Source organism: Dermacentor variabilis, chromosome 4 (genome assembly GCF_050947875.1).
Source record: "Dermacentor variabilis isolate Ectoservices chromosome 4, ASM5094787v1, whole genome shotgun sequence".
Taxonomy (NCBI): Eukaryota; Metazoa; Arthropoda; class Arachnida; order Ixodida; family Ixodidae; genus Dermacentor; species Dermacentor variabilis.
In genome coordinates this window covers 16,510,135-16,529,014 of record NC_134571.1, presented here as the reverse complement: position 1 = coordinate 16,529,014, position 18,880 = coordinate 16,510,135, and the positions used below count along the sequence as shown (strand labels likewise).

General features: G+C 46.1%; 1 protein-coding gene across 1 annotated transcript in view; it reads right to left on the bottom strand.

Annotated features, from left to right (window-relative positions):
• Nucleotides 1-18,364, bottom strand: part of LOC142577789 (uncharacterized) — a 74,826-nt gene extending 56,462 nt beyond the window's left edge. The window contains exons 1-9 of the mRNA XM_075687240.1: nucleotides 18,265-18,364; nucleotides 16,013-16,239; nucleotides 15,099-15,223; nucleotides 14,862-14,968; nucleotides 14,407-14,708; nucleotides 12,133-12,245; nucleotides 10,445-10,703; nucleotides 2,200-2,390; nucleotides 1,267-1,438 (exon numbers count right to left, since the gene is read on the bottom strand). Coding sequence (XP_075543355.1) covers nucleotides 1,267-1,438; nucleotides 2,200-2,390; nucleotides 10,445-10,703; nucleotides 12,133-12,245; nucleotides 14,407-14,708; nucleotides 14,862-14,968; nucleotides 15,099-15,223; nucleotides 16,013-16,239; nucleotides 18,265-18,300 — 1,532 coding nt within the window. The 5' untranslated portion in view covers nucleotides 18,301-18,364. The remainder of the gene's footprint in view (nucleotides 1-1,266; nucleotides 1,439-2,199; nucleotides 2,391-10,444; nucleotides 10,704-12,132; nucleotides 12,246-14,406; nucleotides 14,709-14,861; nucleotides 14,969-15,098; nucleotides 15,224-16,012; nucleotides 16,240-18,264) is intronic.
• Nucleotides 18,365-18,880: the final 516 nt, after the last annotated feature.

Genomic DNA, 18,880 nt, shown 5'->3' with positions numbered 1-18,880 from the left:
AATAATAGTCTCAAAACTTCGCGGAAATCTTCACACATGTCGCGTGAAAGAGCCACTAGGATATAGCGAGAAGAACGGGTGCTACACCCAAAAACTCACGGAGCCGATGAGACACGTCCACACGCGGCGACGCCACCGACTGAAACCTCTTGTGCTGAACTTCAACTTATTTTATTCTTACACTAGAGAAGGGAGAATCAACAAATGCGCATGCGTACATCAGTGTTGTCTAGAGCAATTACAGTGATGTTTCTGAACAGCTACATCTCGTTGTCAAACACAAAAAATGACGTTTCACTAATGAAACCCGTGCCTCTCTCTTTTATGTGATATGCCTCCAAAAGTTCTCTTGCTAACGTATCCCCCACTCCAGCCAATTATCTTAATCTCACGCAGTAGTGGCTGACATCTGCCTGCTAAGCAAACCATGCAATGCGTACATAAATGCTCATTACCCTTGTTTATTATGCACAATTCTTGGTCCCGTGCCTGGTCATTGACGCATCTCACCCTTTGGCCCACGTAGGACTTCCCACATTTCAGCAGTACCTCGCATATAACGCCAGTCGCACATTTCACGTATGGTCTAGTGTGGTTTTTCTTGCATACTGAGTTTTTGTAAACGCGTCTTATGCGCGTACAGAGTCCAGCCAACTTGCATGGCGCCTAGACAACAACTGCCCCACCAAACCTATTAGTGACTTTCTTCGAGTTGTGGGAATGTTTCTGGACGTATGGCACCGCTTTCCTATAACTTTTATGTAGCAAATTCTATGCGCCACTTATTGGGCGATAGAAAGCTCTATCGGGATTTTTTCATGTTGCTCGACAATTTTCTCATTTACACCTTTAATTTAATAATAACATTTGAGTAGTTGATTATTTAATTAAAACTAATTATGTAATTAGGCGAAGTGCAAGACAATTTTCTAAGTATATTCAAGGGACGGCAAACATTAGCTTGGTTCTTTCCAGCTACGTGGCATTTGGATAACTCTATACCTTGGTGCGTGATAGTTGGGACGCCCTTTATTAATAAAACTACGCCGGATAACGAACCCTGCAAAACATGGTTGCGAAGATACTATTAAGAGGTGAAACCATGCTTTATCCGGCCGTCTGAGCACGAATAATACACAAATTAATAGAGAGCCCTGACGCAGAAAATTCGGATATTATACCATATTTCTGTCAACTGTCCCTATTTTAACCCTAAGTCACCATCACGAGATCAATTGCGACCGTTTAAGAGTTTTAAGTTATCGTGATAAGAAGCGAAGCCCTTGCGTATCGTCGACCACCGTCAGGAGAGCACGCTCAATGTCAAGGGAGATATTTTTTCCTTCTTCAGGAAGGACCTTGAACTTCTGGAGCACCGTGGTCACGTATAGGAAGACTTCCATAAGAGCCAGAGTTTCACCTGGGCACGCCCTCCTTCCTGTGAAACGTGCATTACGAAGACAAAATCATTGGGGGAACCGCAAAAATAAACGTGTTGTCAGAGAGTATTGTTGGAAATTCATATACTATAAAATAACATAATTATAGAGTATATCATCAAGGAGTAAGCAACAACTCAAACAGAAACAAAAAGACAATGTTCGCACTGTCATTCGACGAGGCCACAGCAACAACCCTATAAGCCATGTTACAGGTATCGTCTATTTCGCCAATACGTCGGCCTTTGCTGTAAGGTTTAAACCCACATAGTTCCTTTAACATCTAAGTACTCGCTCTCTGTGCTAGCCTAAGCGGGTAATCAGTCGTCCATGAACACAACGGTAGTTCCTGGAAGCATGTTGCCAGTCTTCATGGATATACAGAGCTGCAAGAACGCTACGGCAGTTCTTGCAAACTCCTGGACTGTGCGGTCACATTTTAATGTGCTATGAACACTTACTTCTACCTGTGAGGACGTACACATTCACACTCAGTTGTCTTCTAACTTTTATGGTAACATCCCTTTTCTCGTCTATCTCTCCCTATGTCATACATAAACACGCACGCACGCACGCACGCACGCACGCGCACCAAGTAATCCGCACCGATTCGACATTACGGTGATACTGCGTAGCGAGCAAATGTAGGAAAAAAGACCATTACTTTCAGTTTTGATTTTATCGTTTAGAGCCTCCCTGGCAACAACTTATAGAGTCCCTGCTAGTATGCTAACCAAATTTCATACAGTTGCGTCCTTACCCACACTGAAAGGCATGAAGGCCAACGGCTTTTCGTCCACCTCTGTGCCATCTGTGTTAAGGAAACGTGTTGGGTCAAACTGGGATGGGTTCCGCCAGATTGCCGGATCGTTGTTAAGACTCCACATGTTCGGTACGACTAAAGTACCAGCAGGAACATGGTATCCACCGATTACTGTGTCACGCGCAGCACTGTAATATGAAAGTGAAGTCATGTTCAAAACAACTCGCTGGGTGTAGGCACTCGCGATGGACACAGAAGGGGACGGGTATAAGGGCGTCACATGTTCACAGATGACGCATAAGCCCTGGACTTGTTCTTGTACATTGCGTCCATTGGTTTGCTGTCTAAACTATGAGTTGCGCACGTCGCCTCATCAAGACTGCTTTTATTTTCTTTTATGTTACATTTACCGTCTAACTTCATCGTATCGGGACCCACTGGGATGGCTTAGCGGCTATGGTGCTGCTCTGCTATAGCACCAGGCTGCGGGATCGAATGCCGACTGCGGCGTCCGCTTTTCAATGGGTTGAGATGCAAGAACGCCCATGCCCCGTTCATTGGGGGCAGGTTAAAAATCTCCAGGTGGTCGAAATTAATCCGCAGCCCTCCACTACAACATGCCCCATGATCATATCGTCGTTTTGGCAGGTGGAACCTCAGAATTAAATTTCTTTTTCTTCACATTGGACAGTTGCGGCATTTACTTTACTGCTCATAACATCACCCGACTTGCATTTTTTTTCTTTTCGTTTTCTACCCACGTTCTTCTAGGGCCTTTATTCTCCTTCGTCCCAATACCTGCAAAATTCCATGTAGGCGGAAATACACTGGCTAAACAGTGCATTTTCAATATAAGCGTCCTCTCCCTCTTCACAGATAGAAATAGCGATAATGATAGGGTTAATTGCGTATGAGCGTATTGACAATTTTTGCATTATGAAGTGAACAAGAAGAAATCGGGAGCCAGGAGACGCCATTCTGACGTTTCTAAATTAGATTAGGTGATAAATTAGTGCTCTCTTGCGCTGCGGCTTTAAATCTCTAAATAATGAGTGCTTGCAAAAGATTGGTGCAAGCACAGAGATAATGCAGAACTCTTGCTGCATTTCGCTGAAGGAATCAATTTTTCGCGATGAGCTTTCACTAAAGAAACATATGCCACCCAGCATCAATTATTTGTCGGTTTATCTGCAAATGATTTGTTCCTCTTTTGGGCTGCAAAAATGTTGCCGATCCATAGCGCGTAGGTGACTATGTGTCAGTAGGAAATACTCGGGGGCCTGTTGCTGCGCGTGTACTCTTCATTCACAGGCAAGGTAATATCGAAACCTTGCGTAATCCAAAATTTTCTCGCCTAACTATATCCCTATATCGGTTCGGCAAGCTTTGCGCCACGTTAAAGTCTCATTTCATGCAGGCATTCAATTTCCTTCATGAGGCAGGTATGTTACGGCGCGAATGAATGCTCCCTGTACAACTTATAATTGCTGCAAAGAAATCTCGAGATTTAGTGACGTCAATCTCCGTTGGGTTACTGTACACGGTGTTTCCCTAAATAGTGATTTCAGGTAAGTAAACTTTTCTAACACGCATACACTTCTCCTACTGCTTCAGTATAATATATATATATATATATATATATATATATATATATATATATATATATATATATATATATATATATATATATATATATATATATATATATATATATATATATATATATATATATATATTGTAACGTGCGAAGGAGACAGTTTTTAACCCTTACGGATGAAGGGGACCGTTTACTTTAGGTCGCGATCGAAGGTGAGCGCAAGAGCGGCCAGCTGGTTAATCAACTAAGCGTCGTTCTCTTCTTCCTTCCTCTACTCGGGACCACAAGCACGTTCACTCGTCTTCGTTTTCTTCATGTGTAACATTACCCTCGTCACAGACGAAGCCCGCCGGGTGAGTTAATCCATTTGCCTTGACGTGAACAATTTCAAGCGGGCGACATGGACCACTTGTGTCTTGGCAGCTCTTCTACCACTCGCCGTGAGGCAAGCTATGTTATACGTTACTTCCGCGAGTCTGTTAAGAACAACAAATGGTCCATCGTAGGTGGCCAAAAGCTTTTGGCATAACCCGCGTTTCCGTACTGGAGTCCACAGCCAGACTAAATCACCAGGGCGATAGGTTACCGGACGGTGGCGAATGTCGTAGCGTTCTTTTGATCTGTCCTGCGATGCCAAAGTGCGCAAAAGAGCAATACGACGAGCTTCTTCGGCAAGCCAGAGAGTCTCGGCGACAGTGGGATTTTCATGACTACAGAAAGGGAAAACAGTGTCGATTGTGTACCGGGGTGGCCGTGCGTACAGCAGGAAGAAAGGGCTATGGCCGGTAGTCTCGTACTTGGCGGTGTTGAACGCGTACGTGATAAAAGGCAGTACGTCATCCCAGTTCTTGTGGTCGGATGAAACATACATGGATAGCATGTTTACAATTGTTCGGTTGGTGCGCTCCGTAAGCCCATTCGTTTGTGGATGGTATGGTGTCGAGTGACGCAAGTGGGATCCACACAAACGAAGCAGCTCCTCTACGACGTCCGCTGTGAATTGTCGTCCACGGTCGCTGATGATCACGCGAGGCGGACCATGTCGCAGGATCACATACTGCAGCAGGAATGTTGAAACGTCAGTGGCAGTTGCGGAGGGCACGGCCGCCGTCTCGCAGTAGAGCGTGAGGTAGTCGACGCAAAAAACTATCCAACGATTTCCCTTGGCTGATTTTGGAAATGGACCTACGAAGTCAATGCCCACTTGTTGGAAAGGCGTGCTTGGAGGCGGGATCGGCTGCAGGAGACCAGCTGGAGCAGTAGATGGCCGTTTGTGTCGCTGACACTGCAAGCAACTGGCCACATACGTCTCAACAGACTGTCGCATTCCAGGCCAATAAAAGCGCTCCTGAATCCGGTAGAGCGTCCTCGCCGAACCTAAATGGCCAGACATAGGGTCGTCGTGCATAGCACTCAGAATCGCTGTGCGAAGGCTCTCCGGTACCACTAGGAGAAAACGTGCGCCAGTGTCGGAAAAGTTCTTCTTTTGCAGGAGTCCATCACGTACACAGAAATGGTTTGCTGTCGTCGAGGCGGTAGTAGCGGTAATTTATCGTCTTTTCGCTGTTCGGCTTTGAAGCAGTCGAAGTCTGGAAAACGCGGCGACACAGAAGTCACGAGGTGATCGAAGTCGTCGGGGTCACAGTCCGTGATGCTAAGTGGCATACGCGAGAGGCAGTCCGCGTCAGCGTGTCGTCGACCGCTCTTATAAGAGACGGTGAAGCAGTATTCTTGCAGTCGGAGCGCCCAGCGCGCAAGACGGCCACAAGGGTCACGAAGATTCACAAGCCAACAAAATGAGTGGTGGTCGGTGACCACTGTGAAGGGGCGTCCATACAGGTAAGAACGAAACCGCTGAACCGCAGATATTACCGCGAGACATTCTTGTTCCGTGACAGTGTAATTCTGCTCGGGCCTACTTAATGAGTGGCTTGCATATGCGATCACGTGTTCGCGGTCACCGTAGCGTTGAACTAGGACGGCACCAATACCTATGCCACTGGCATCCCTATGGAGTTCCGTCGGAGCTGAAGGACTGAAGTGTTGGAGAACCGGTCGTGACGTCAGCAGAAACTTCAACTGACGAAAAGAAGAGTAGCACTCCGGAGTCCACTCAAAGGGGGTGTCCTTTCGTAGTAGGCATGTCAGCGGATACGCGACATCGGCGAATTTAGGAATAAATCGGCGGAAATAGGAACAAAGCCCCAGAAAACTACGGAGCTCCTTGACAGAGCGCGGTGCACTGAACGCTTCAACCGCTGCTGTTTTCTGGGGATCAGGGCGGATGCCATCCTTGTCGACAAGGTGCCCAAGCACAAGGGTTTGGCGTTCACCGAAGTGGCATTTCTTAGAGTTTAAAACTAGACCAGCGTTTCTGATGCAGTTCAGGACAATATCCAGGCGCGAGTTGTGTTCACTGAAGGTGCGGCCAAAGATGACGACGTCGTCGAGGTAGCACATGCAGATGTTCCACTTCAAGCCGCGCAGAACAGTGTCCATAAATCTCTCGAAAGTTGCCGGAGCGTTGCACAATCCAAATGGCATCACTATAAATTCGAAGGGGTTACAAAGGCAGTCTTCTCCTTGTCGTCAGGATGCATCGGAATTTGCCAATAGCCAGATCGTAAATCTACTGAGGAAAAGTAAGAGGCGGAATGAAGGCAGTCTATTGCGTCATCAATACGTGGAAGTGGGTACACGTCCTTTTTTGTTATAGCATTCAAATGGCGATAGTCGACGCAAAATCTCCAAGATCCATCTTTTTTTTTAACAAGAATCACTGGAGCTGCCCACGGACTCGCTGACTTTTGTACGACTCCCTTTTTCATCATTTCGTGCACTTGTTCGTCGATGATCTGGCGCTCTGATGGTGAAACACGATATGGCTTTTGTCTAATCGGATTTGCCGAACCCGTGCTGATGGTATGGCGCGTTCGAGACGCAGGGATCGCAGGCATTTTGTCTTTCTGCGCAAAGTCGAATACTGAAACGTGCTTCGAAAGCACACGCACTAACTTTTGGCGTTCACTCGTGCTGAGCGATTTATTTACCATCGACATAAGGGCTGTTTCCGAACTGTGGCCATCAGGTTCTTCCGGCACATCTGTAAGTTCAGCCACTGATAAGGACGCGTGTTCCCTGGCGAAGGCTAATTTCATGCCGCCTGGTAGTATAACGGGCTCCTTAGAACAGTTTACTGTCCATAAGCCAGTGCGTCCGCCTTTGATTGACACCACACAATGTGGCACCACCACATTCTTCTTCACACAGTTAAAGTGCATCGGTTCTACGGTAGCTTCGAAGCTGTCGGAATCGGCGCCGCAACAGACAACGGGAACGCAAACGGTAGATGACGCAGGTATGACCGTATCACCACAAACACACAGTGTAGTTTCGCGATCTACAGGGTTCTCCAGGAGTCCTGATGGAATCGCACCACTTATGAATACTTTCCCTGTGCGGCAGTCGACAGTAGCACCACCCTCCCGCAACAAGGCCATGCCGAGAATAACATCATGGGTCGACCGAGGAATAATTATAAACTCTGTCGCAATAACATGGCCTCCCAAAAACACGTCAGCACTACACACCCCAATAGGTCGCAACGGCTCGCCACTCACTCCACAGAACTTTGAACCTTCGTCCCATTTAAACAAAACCTTTCACCCTAACACGTGTTGAAAAGAGACACTCATAAGAGAAATTGTTGCACCTGTGTCCACCAGAGCCATCACAGGGACATTATCTACAAGAACGCGCACTTTGTTTTTCAGCATCAACACAGGAGGTATTTCTGTCAGTAGCATGTCTCCAGCGACCTCACCTCCGTCGGCCGCGCTAGCTAGTTTTCCGGTGACGAAGGGGACGTGGTGCGATGCCGCGGTGAGGGAGAACGGGGAGCACGACGTTGCGGTGGGGTGTCAAACTCCTGTCAGATGCCGGGGAGCGATTCCGGGAGCTGCTGAGCCAATACTCGTCGCCAGATGATACGTGTGGTGGCCACGGGGCACCGTGTGACCGTTCGGAGGGCCGAGAAAACTCTGAGGGCTGGCCATACCACGTGGTCATACGCTGGTTGCAAAACCGCGATATATGACCCGGGACACCGCAGGAATAACACACCGGGAGAGGTCGAAACCTTGGTTGTTCGTCAATGAAGCGGATATTATCATTTTCCCGCGTGTAGTGGGTTGGTTCGTGGCGTGTGTCACGACGATACATGGGGCGTCGAGTAGGCGTGCGTTGAGCGCGTTGGTCATAGCGCGGAGTCGGAGGGCGTGTTGTCATCCTCGACTGTGGGGCTGCGCTGTACTCTACGGCCGCTGCGGTAACCATCGGTTGCCAAGGGGCCGAATGTGGCGTCGTCATAGCCTCACGTGACGTGTACACGCCATGGTGGTCAGAAGTTGAATGCAACTCCTCGCGGCGGGAAAGTTCCTCGCGGACAATCTGTCGGATGGTGGAAGGAAGGTCGAGGCAAGGACTCGTGTCCACACTGGCAACCGTCGTAACGTTTGCCAATCGACCAAACTTTGGCGCAATCCGACGCATCTTGAGCGTTTCAAAAGTTCTGCAGTGCCGAATGACGTCAGACACAGAACTGAGGCTCTCCTTGCCAATTAGAAAATTGTACACATCCTCAGCCACTCCTTTCAGCAAATGTCCAACTTTATCTTCTTCCGACATGCGAGCACTGACCACCTTGCACAGCTTTAATACTTCTTCGATATATGTTGTGCATGTCTCACCTGGTAGCTGCGCCCGTTGAGACAGTGTCTGCTCCGCACGCTTCTTTTTGGCGACTGAGTCCCCAAAACACGCCTTTAGCTCGTCAACAAAATGTTCCCACGTCGTAAGCGCGTCCTCGTGGTTCTCGTACCACACGAGGGCGGCATCGGTCAGGGAGAACACCACATTGGTGAGCTGAGCGGTAGCATCCCACCCGTTGGACTTGCTCACTCGTTTGTAGTGGACGAGCCACTCGTCGGCATCTTCCCCCGCTTTGCCTCCGAAGGTGGGTGGAACTCGGTAGTATGGCAGTGGACTGCTAGGCGCTGCCCTCGGAGCGGCTCCTTCTTCTGACATGTCGAAGACGGTCACGGCTGATGGCGGGAGGCCGGCAAGTCGACGGCTTCGACGAAGCTGTGGCAGTGACGGTTCCGTTGTTGTCAGTGGTACCCCGCACCTCCACCACTTTGTTACGTGAGAAGGAGACCGTTTTTAACCCTTACGGATGAAGGGGACCGTTTACTTTAGGTCGCGATCGAAGGTGAGCGCAAGAGCGGCCAGCTGGTTAATCAACGCAGCGTCGTTCTCTTCTTCCTTCCTCTACTCGGGACCACAAGCACGTTCACTCGTCTTCGTTTTCTTCATGTGTAACAATATATATATATATATATATATATATATATATATATATATATATATATATATATTTCAGAATACTGGCATATATATTGACAACGAAAGTGGTCCGCTTTATGCTTCTCCTGACTTTATTGCCTGTTGGCTTCATACAGTGGTTACTAACAAAAGCTCATTAGTTTCCCGGTCTCTTCTCACCCATTCAGCATTCGAGCAGAGGCTAATTCTAACAGCTGCTACTCGTTTGATAACCTTTTGGACAACAAAATTTAAACGTTCCCGGTTTTCCATTTCTTATCTTTTTTTTTCAATTATTGCTGAAAGCGCTAACTGAACATGTAGTATTAAACAGAGGTATACTTCGAAACAAGCAACTGCTCGAATGGGCGCCTTGTAATGCGTGCCGTGGTAATTTCGGTAACAGGTGCGTAAGTCTGTATTCGATTGTCCTCGAACGGGATGCCTTGTCATTCTCAAATAACTGTGTTCAATTCGGAATGGTTATGCATGCCCGCTGTGGCGGCTGTCTACTCCCCTTTCACTAGAGGATGCTCCGACAGTGTTGTGCTGTTTTTTTTCTTATTGACATAAATTATAAAGAGATGTTGGCCCCAAGAAGTTGTGCCGGCTGCTTCCCTCCAGACAAGAAGCGTGAAAATATATCACGAGCCCCAGAAGATCGCAGTGGTAAAAGAAGCATTATAAGATGACATCACGATAAATAGTCGAAGAACGAAATTTCACTAGAAAAACAGCTTTCTCCTTATATGTTGCGACCTTTCAGATATTGTAATTCACGTTGGCACTGTACTTTTACGCCCCTTGTGCTGGTGTTTCAAGGCCTGCTTTTAATAATAACTTTATACCAACTTGTTCAGCCTTCTATTTTATGGTGTGTTATGGTTTGCGTGACGTCACTGAAACGCGTGAGAACACGCGCAAGTGGGAATAACAGAAGGGAAATAAAACAGTGCGTAATTGACACGCACACCAGCTAGCGTGCTCTTTGTGCGCTCTTTCTGCTCAAGCCTCTCTACTAGACTGCTTGCGTGGCTCACCATTCGCCTGAGTATAAGCCTAAACACTACCCAGTTTCTATCTCATTTACTATGTACCCCTTGTATTCATGCTTTACGGCATTGGGTAGCTGGGGCACGGGCGGGCAATTGCGGGAACTGTTTGACCTAAACCCGCCTCCACCACGCAACCTACTGATCCTACTGATCCTAATGTCCCCTAAAGGGCTCCCTGGAAGCTGCGCTGGCCTAGCGTCACACTTACACTCGGTGTAGGCTGAGAGGCGACGTAGTCCTCCAGCGCAGCGTCTCCAGAATGGAGGCCATGGTGTACGGCATGCGCAGGCGGTCCTGCCACTCCGGCGCCCTGTGGCGGCCCACGACGGAGTCGATTTCTCGCTGTACACGCGCCTGCTGGCCATCGGGGTCACTGGCAGCGATGTACAGGTTCCACAGGATGATCGTCCGCACAGGATTGGTTGATGGTCCATAGAAGTTGATCGCGTTACCTTCCAGATATTTCACTGAAACAGGCGTCAAGGCCATTTCTACAACAAGAAGACATTTGTTGTTATTCGTTACGTTAATTATTACGAACTAAAAATTAACAGATTGCAATAACATGTCTGTGCGTGTCTGTGTGTGTGTGTGTGTTACCAGTGGGTGTGAACGCCCGTGTGTGTGTGTTGCCACACACACACACGGGCGTGCAGGCTACACGGGATTGCCTCTTTGCTTACATTTGCTCACCTCATTACCACCAAACTCTATAACACATAAGAACTACTCTGTACTGATAGCGTAAAAACTATTTTCGTGCCACTGCATATAATCGATTTTGTTTTAACGATCTTACTAATGATCTTACTAATGATTAAGATCTTACTAATGTTTTAACGAGTTTTTCTTCGGCACCAAAAGCATAGGGCAAATTTAAGATTGCCATATTTTTGTGAATAATACACAATAACTTGGGTAGGCGTGAACAGGAAGATAGTATGCTCAGGTAAAATATATTACCCTACAAAAAATACAGGTTAATACTGACACGCGCACCTCTTTATCCTTTTTCCGATGGCTATTTCACCCGCTAACTTCATGTTATCGCTCAGTGCAAGACGCGTCTGGATAATTTGAACTTACTGGAATGTTGTCGCTGATTCTATGTGTTGCGTACGTTCTCGCCGAATTCTATGTACTTTGATTGCATGCGCGCGACACCAGTTGTGTAGTATTTTCTGAAAGCCACGCGGGCACCAGCGATTGCACTGGAACGTTTTACGAGAGCCGTACAAACGCGAATTCGCTTGACCCGCAGACCAGGCGCAACTTGCGCGAACATCTAATAATGAAAATAATAACGAATTTAGGAACAGATTCTTGTGCGGACTTGGCGTTGTCTATGGTACACTTTAGAACGCGTTCTTAAATTCATTATTATTTTCGTTATTAAATGTTGTGGAAGCCGCCCCTGCAGGTTATCGACGATCGCCGAGTGCGCTCGCTGAGTGCGCTCGCCGCTATCGTTGGGCTTTGAGTGCAACCTGTTTTTCTGGGCACAGCTTCGGCCAGTAAAGAGTTTCGTGATTCACTGTTCTTGCTGTGTTTTTCACCGTCACTACAACGTCATAATACGCAATGAAATAACATAAATGATGGCTTGGAAACACCCGGCAATACAATTATTAGCGTACCAGGATTGCTTACTTATAAGAAAAGGCGAATACTAACACATACTCAGCAGGCCCTTGCCCTTTCTATACTTCATCTGTGTATGAGTTCTACTTTGCACCCCCTCTCCTAATAGCTACGTTTCACCAACCTGATAACAAGTACACTTACTCGTAGTCCAAAGTTCGACGAAAACACGTCAGGCGAGTGGGATATTTTGTCAAATAAACTGGCACTTTATTCCTTTTGACCTAAGGCTCAAAAGGAATAATGACAACTTACTCGTATAATGACAATCAGTTTCCTTGTTTTCCTGTATCTTCCTCAGGTATCCATCAATGAAGTCTCTCTCTGCGTAGTAGTCCATGTTTCCTTCATGCTCTTTAACTGCGTCTCTGAAATGTAAAGTGCTATGACGAACTGATTTCTGTGAAATCGTTACGTGCAATTCCCGCTACTATAATCTTGTGCCTGGAGGTCCAATCACTCGTATGTGAAAGCATTACGTTTCAATAAAGACGAGACATTGTTATTTCTGCCTGTAACGTCGAGGAAATTAGTGCATCCGTGAATGAGCGTGGCCAAAAACCAAGACGCAACAGCTTCACTCCATTAAAATCGCCGAATACGCTCTGAAGTCATGGCAGGATGTCTTTTGAATCACTTTAGCGATAATGATTTCCGTTGAAATGAAGGCCCGCAGCTGAAAAACTATTCTGCGCCCACCTGACATTCAAATTTGCTCTCTTAGGCAAACAAGTATATTGAACGGCACTTTTCACTGCATAGTTTTGATGCTTCCTGCATTTCTATGACGAGAAAGAAAGAAAATGTTTGGGAAGGTGAAAGCTGAAGTCGACGTTCATCAAAAAACACAAAATATATATATATACAGAAGATTGAACTACGACCAGCTGTTTTAATCCTGATCGACAACTGCTACGAAATACGGCTGAACCAGCTTCTTGCCTATTACCACGACGTTGATGGTGGGCGTCGGGGTTGTTGTTGTGTAATATTTGAAGTGGCAAATAAGTGCGAGTGCCAACTATCTCTGGCGATGCCTATGTTTACGCTCAATTTAGTGTAAGTACAATGGGATGCAACGGGAGTAGTACGCCTTAATACTGCCATAAGCCTTGCGGCGTGGCGTCGTTTTCTGAGCTCTGGTCGTGCCGCTGGGATGCGCAAAACATGCGCGGCGTACTCTCTCTGTGTGCATTGTCGAAAGAACACTTACAAAATTATGCCTACTCTGCTCAAACCACAACACTTCTAGCGCTGTAGGCAGTTCAGCGACCATGTACAGATTAGGAAATATATCTGGAAGTTCCAGTGTATGTTTAGTCGTTTAGGCCACAACACAATAAATAGAAGCGTTCCCTCCACTCTCGAGCTTTTCTAAAGACCTTTTGCGATACAGACGTTTCCGTTTTTTTATTGCTGCGTCTCTTCTGCCTGGCTCGGTGCCTACGTTAGAGGGGCGAGGCATTGGTATTGGCGTTAGTCACCGCAAACTGCGAGCTACTGTATTCGCATGAAGCGCGAAGCCAGTGCAATGCGCAGTGGCATTGAGGGGGAGGACAAAGGCACTTAGCCGTGGCCTTCGAGATTTGCACTGAGCAGAGCTGAGTCTCCCGAGTAACGCTTGGGACCGCTGGTGTCGCGGCGCGCGAATGCGTAATCCTCCGGCTATTTTCATATTGAGCGCGTTTTCTTTATAACGCGGAAAAAAATAATTACGCGAGACATAGCAGACTGAAAACAGCTAAATCAGGTGTTTTAAAACACAATTATTACTTTTCTATCGAAGTTCGCGCTCTCAATTCAATAATTAAAAGATTACTTAATTCAGTTATGCAAAAATAATTCAAAACGTTAAATTATGAAAAACATCGCCAGGTGCGCTACGTCAATGGTCACTTTTAAGAGCTTGGCTAACGTAAGCTGGGATACTATATATATATATATATATATATATATATATATATATATATATATATATATATATATATATACATATAGAGTGACAGAATTTTTCAACGGGCCAAGTGTATTCAGAAAAATGAGCAGCACAAGCTCGCGGTTATCGTTGGTTCATTTAGCCAACAGTTTAGATCGGTGGACCGACCTCATCCATATATATATATATATATATATATATATATGTTGCAGTACGTGAATATGCTCCAATCTTACATGCACACGACAATTAATTTGAAGTAAGTTGATGCAGAATGAAGCGCACACTAATGCAATGAAATCGGCAACAAATTGCGAATAACTCAGATACAGTAGAAGACAAGGAAGCACGTATAGGGCCATTTAAGTGTTGCTACGCTTGGCTGATTGAACCGCTTGTGCGTACTACGTTCGTGTCAGCTCTATTATTTACTGCGGACTCCAGCTCTCTCCCTCGCATTTTACGAGACAACATCCGCCGGCACTAGTTGGGCATGAGGGTGTTTTTACCACCACTCGTAAAGAGGTTTCTCTGTTCCCTTCTGGACATTTTGTCCCCAATTAGACTATCTTCGCTGAGATCAGCCTGCTCACCTGACATGCTGCGTCAGCTCCTTCATTACGTAGTTCATGATGCGCAACTTCGAGTTTGGAATGTAAGAAGCCAGTGTGCGAACCACAGGAAGAAAATCCATGACACAGAAGAAGTCTGCGTTGCGCAGAAACATGCTGAGCAGACCCTCGAAATAGCGACCCTTGGGATCTTCCAAGTCATAGCGCCGCCCGAAAACCAGTGCCGAGATGTTGTTGGCAACACTGGCTGCGAGTGGCTGAGCTATCCGCATTGGTTGTCCTTTCCCTGATGCCAGAAACTGCAGGAAGCATTCTAATTCTTCCTGAATATTGAAACAAAAGGCACAATGATACACATGACAGCATCAGTTCAAGCTTGAAGAGGTTGTGACGTTACGGCTTCAGATTTCAGTACTCACAAATAAGAGAAATATGAAGAAAGTGACACCAAGAAAACGCCCCACCGACTTTCTTACGTGAATATGTTCCTCCATAGATTTCTTGGCAAAACCCAGGTTTCTCAATACGTGAAAGCAATATCTTCTGTTGACAAGCCATGCTTCGCCGTTCAATGCAGCAATGCCTGTTTAGAAAAAAAAAATTAAGAGTTGTGACATCGAATTTCGTGTACTGCAGCCAGCACATTTTCAAGACACGCGTAAAGAAACTACAGTAATGAGGATGAGGACATACGAATGTATCGAGTCTCGTACCATTCACGTCAAGGTAATTAAAGACGAAATCGTTGGATCGATAGAGGACGTCAGAGTTAGAGAGTCCTTCTCGAACGGACGCCACGTCGTTCAGTACGACCACATCCTTGATTCCGAGCTGAAGTCTGCAAACGTCAAGTTTTAATGATGCGGTGTCACAATGCCATGCTTTCGTTAAGCGAACGCGGAACCTAATTCCTTCGGAGGTCATTTACGAGCTGAGCGCATCCCTTATTATCGGTAGCCTTTCCTCTTTCGCGGATGGACATTCTCACATTGCGCTAAGTCCTGCCGACCTATCGCACAAAGCCGGTTCATTGATATCAGCAAGGGCAGAGTATTTGGTGTCAGAAGTGCAAGAGAGAGTAAAATTGATTGTTCACTTCCATTGCCAAATGTTGCCCATTTTGTTGAGTCTTATACCTTGCATACAGCCTCAATGTATGAGACAATAAGGTTTCTTGTTTTGTTTAACAAGGCCAAATAGTTATCGCTTCGGAGGACGCGCAATTTCTTAAGGAGGAGCAACCCTGTGAGTGAGCCATGCAAAAATGCATGATTGATTTGCTGCCCCCGGTTTGCGCTGCAAAGCGAGATCGAGCATGCTACGTATAGCTGACAACTGCGTAAAACATTCGCGTGCCAGTCCAAGTCGCTGTTCTTGCGACAAGGTTGCTGTTGTTATGCAGCCATTCCGTAGGCGCTGTTTCTCAGCTAAATATATAATAGAGATGGTGTCAATAAATTAATTGCGCAGTAACCTTCATAACCCGACACAGTTTAACCTACTAGGTGTGCCTAACCTCTTGGGGAGTTATTTTTGGTTTCAAGCAGTCATTGGATGGATTTCGGCATTATTCGGAGGATGTGCTGCAGCTCATCAGTGTCGAAGTATGTGAGTAAAAAAAGAGCACCTTATGATTGGTCCATATTTCTCACTCAGCTCTTGGAACACCACGTGGTACGGTTTCCATATGAATGGAAGATAGCCAAGTAGTGGAATGCCTCTTGGGCCAGGTGGCAAGCGTTTGTCCTTTACGTGTGGGCTTTTTGAAGCAAAGTTCTTTATCGTCAGCAGACCACCAAGTATGACAGCCGAGCAGGCCAAAATTACTGACCAGTTGCCTTCCCAAGCAGCAACCTGAAATGCAACAAGCAACCAAGCAATGACTAAATTAAAATTTGTTCAATAGTCTCCGCGAGAAGTCTTTAGCCAACAGAAAAATACGTGACTCCCACATAAAGACGAAATCAACTTGCGCAGTTTAACGTTCCAAAGCAACACACATGTTTGTAAATGTCCCTACTGTTCACTTCTTTCTGAATAAGATTGCGAAAATAATATTATGGGGTTTGTCTTTCCAAAGAAAAATAGAAGGTAGAAGAAACACCACCGTGAGGCGCTCTGAATGATTGTAAACTACCTGGGATCAGCTAAAAGCGCGCAGCGGAATGTAAACAGACAACTTTTCTGCATTCCGCCCCCTTCACAATGCGGCAGCCATGGCCGGAAATCGAGCCTGTGACCTCGAGCTCCACAGCAGAACCTCACGGCCACTCGCATTTGCAAGTGTAGGTTTGTGTAAGGGTAGCTCCAACAATGATATGAAGGCAACTGTGGGGAGAGGGAGTTGGAGGTCTCTTTCAGTGAACTTTGCGGACGTGCTACGAAAACGTTCCTTGACGCGCCATAAAAACCTTTATCTGTGTCTTTGTCTCTTAGCTCTGAAAGTGCGACGTCCTTGTTTTACGCAAGCTTACAAAGCTGTTTGCGTAGGAAAACTGTATCTTCAACTTCTTTGTACCGTAGTAATTGAAGCCGAGCAATTTTTTCCAAGTGCCCTAGAAATTCCTTCTCTAGAGCTCCACTTTCCAGCCGAGGGATGATGACGCGCAATGAGCTTAGAAATGGTACGTCATGAAACCACGGCAATAGGCTAAACGGGTGTTATCATGGTATGTACATGTCTATTGAAGGCATTCGATTGCGGAGCCTAGCCAGCAAACGACATTAAGGGACCCACACTCTCTTTATCATGACTAAGCTCGACGTCAAGGTGTTTATTTAACGTTGACCTCCTGCGCTCAAATGTATACATCAATACGTAAGTACGAAGTATATATACGTAACTATTGGAACTCTTGAACTACACCCTGTTAAATTTAAAAACATCTGTTGCGAAATAATTTGTTGTTGGCATGTACCCTGTGTGAGGAGTCATGAGCGAAATGAGCAGGTGTATAACGCTTTTATAACGCCTTTGAGCACTCATATAAGGTTGTTTTTTTTTCTCCAGACGCCGTAATTAACTAACAAATTCCGAACTTTGCCTGCACGTCAATCTCGGCATACCCTGCCCTACTATTCACCTCAAATGACAGTTTGGTGGGAAATTCAATTCTCCGTAACAATCCATCAGCAATTCTCCCTAGCAAGCTAGCAACATTGTTATGGCCGGTTGAAGTCGAAAGCCTGGCGATATCTCATCTCATCGGGAAGAGTCATGGGGAAAAACGGTACGAAGTGAACAAGTACAGCGGGGCCACCAGCGCCCTTGTGGAACATGCTGACACAACGGGCCCTTAGATGCTTTGGCAAGACGCACGCGCCCTCATAAGTGAACTAAAGTTCAGTTAACGCCTTCATCTTCAGTCGCTACATATCCACACAACTGCATGTAGTTTGCATCGAAACGATGGAAAACTTAACCTGATAATACGCCCACCTTACGCCATATAGTCCACCGCACATAACCTCACACTCGTCCTGCTTCTTAATTCATTGTGAGCAAGGCTCTCGTGTGGCATCGCAAGCATCAAGATTTTAAAAGCTGTTTTTCAGACTATTGGCAAGTGGATGGCAATCTTTCCGTTTCATTAACGAGGGTAGCTTGAAGCGTGACATTAGTTCGTGTAACGGTGCCAAGTTGAACTTGTGTGTGGACGCTCCCGTCGTTCCTAGCTAACTTTCTCATTTCAGTTATCATTGCGCTTCTGTCAAAATTCCACGCAGCAGCAGAGATTAACAATGCCGCTGTGTTATGCAAAATTCCTCTGCATCAGCAATCGCTTTAATTCTGTGGAAATGCAACTATATCAGCGACAAACTGTGAAAAATTACGTGCCTGTTACGTGCAGTTGATTTATAGCAAACGAATATACTTACCTTGGGAAAGAATTCCTGAAAAGCAATGTGTTTCATATCAAAATCTGCAAGTCTGGCCTAAGTATGGCAGGCACCGCATAACCCACGTCGTCCTTTTCTCAGACGTAAATGAAACCACAGTGGAGCCCGACCTAGCCTGCCCGCGTTCTTATCTACAGACGTCATTACTTTGTTGTTCTGCGCATTTCCATGTGATAAGAGCGAGTTAACGACCTTAAGTAAATATATCTAGGCCCCACTCGAGGGGCCTTGAACTGCTACAGTGCAAGACGAAACAATAGCTTTGAAAAAGGTATTGTGATACCCGGTGTTCAACGGTTAGAATCGGGTAGCCCATGGTACAATTTTGTTGCCATATCATACATGGTGCCTGTAGCTAGAGTACGCCTATTGCACTCCGGCGTTTTTCTACAAAAAGTCTAAAATTTCTCGACAGCTTTTGAATGGGTGATACTTTAAGAGAAAGGTTCCTTCTGATCTCTATGTGATCTGTAACGACTGAAAGAAAAAGGCCTCGAAATCTTGTTTTAAACTTCAATGATGCAAATGTTGCCGCTGTTTTGTAAACTCGCAAGCAACGACGCGTGATGTCACAAAACACTTTTCTCTCTCAATG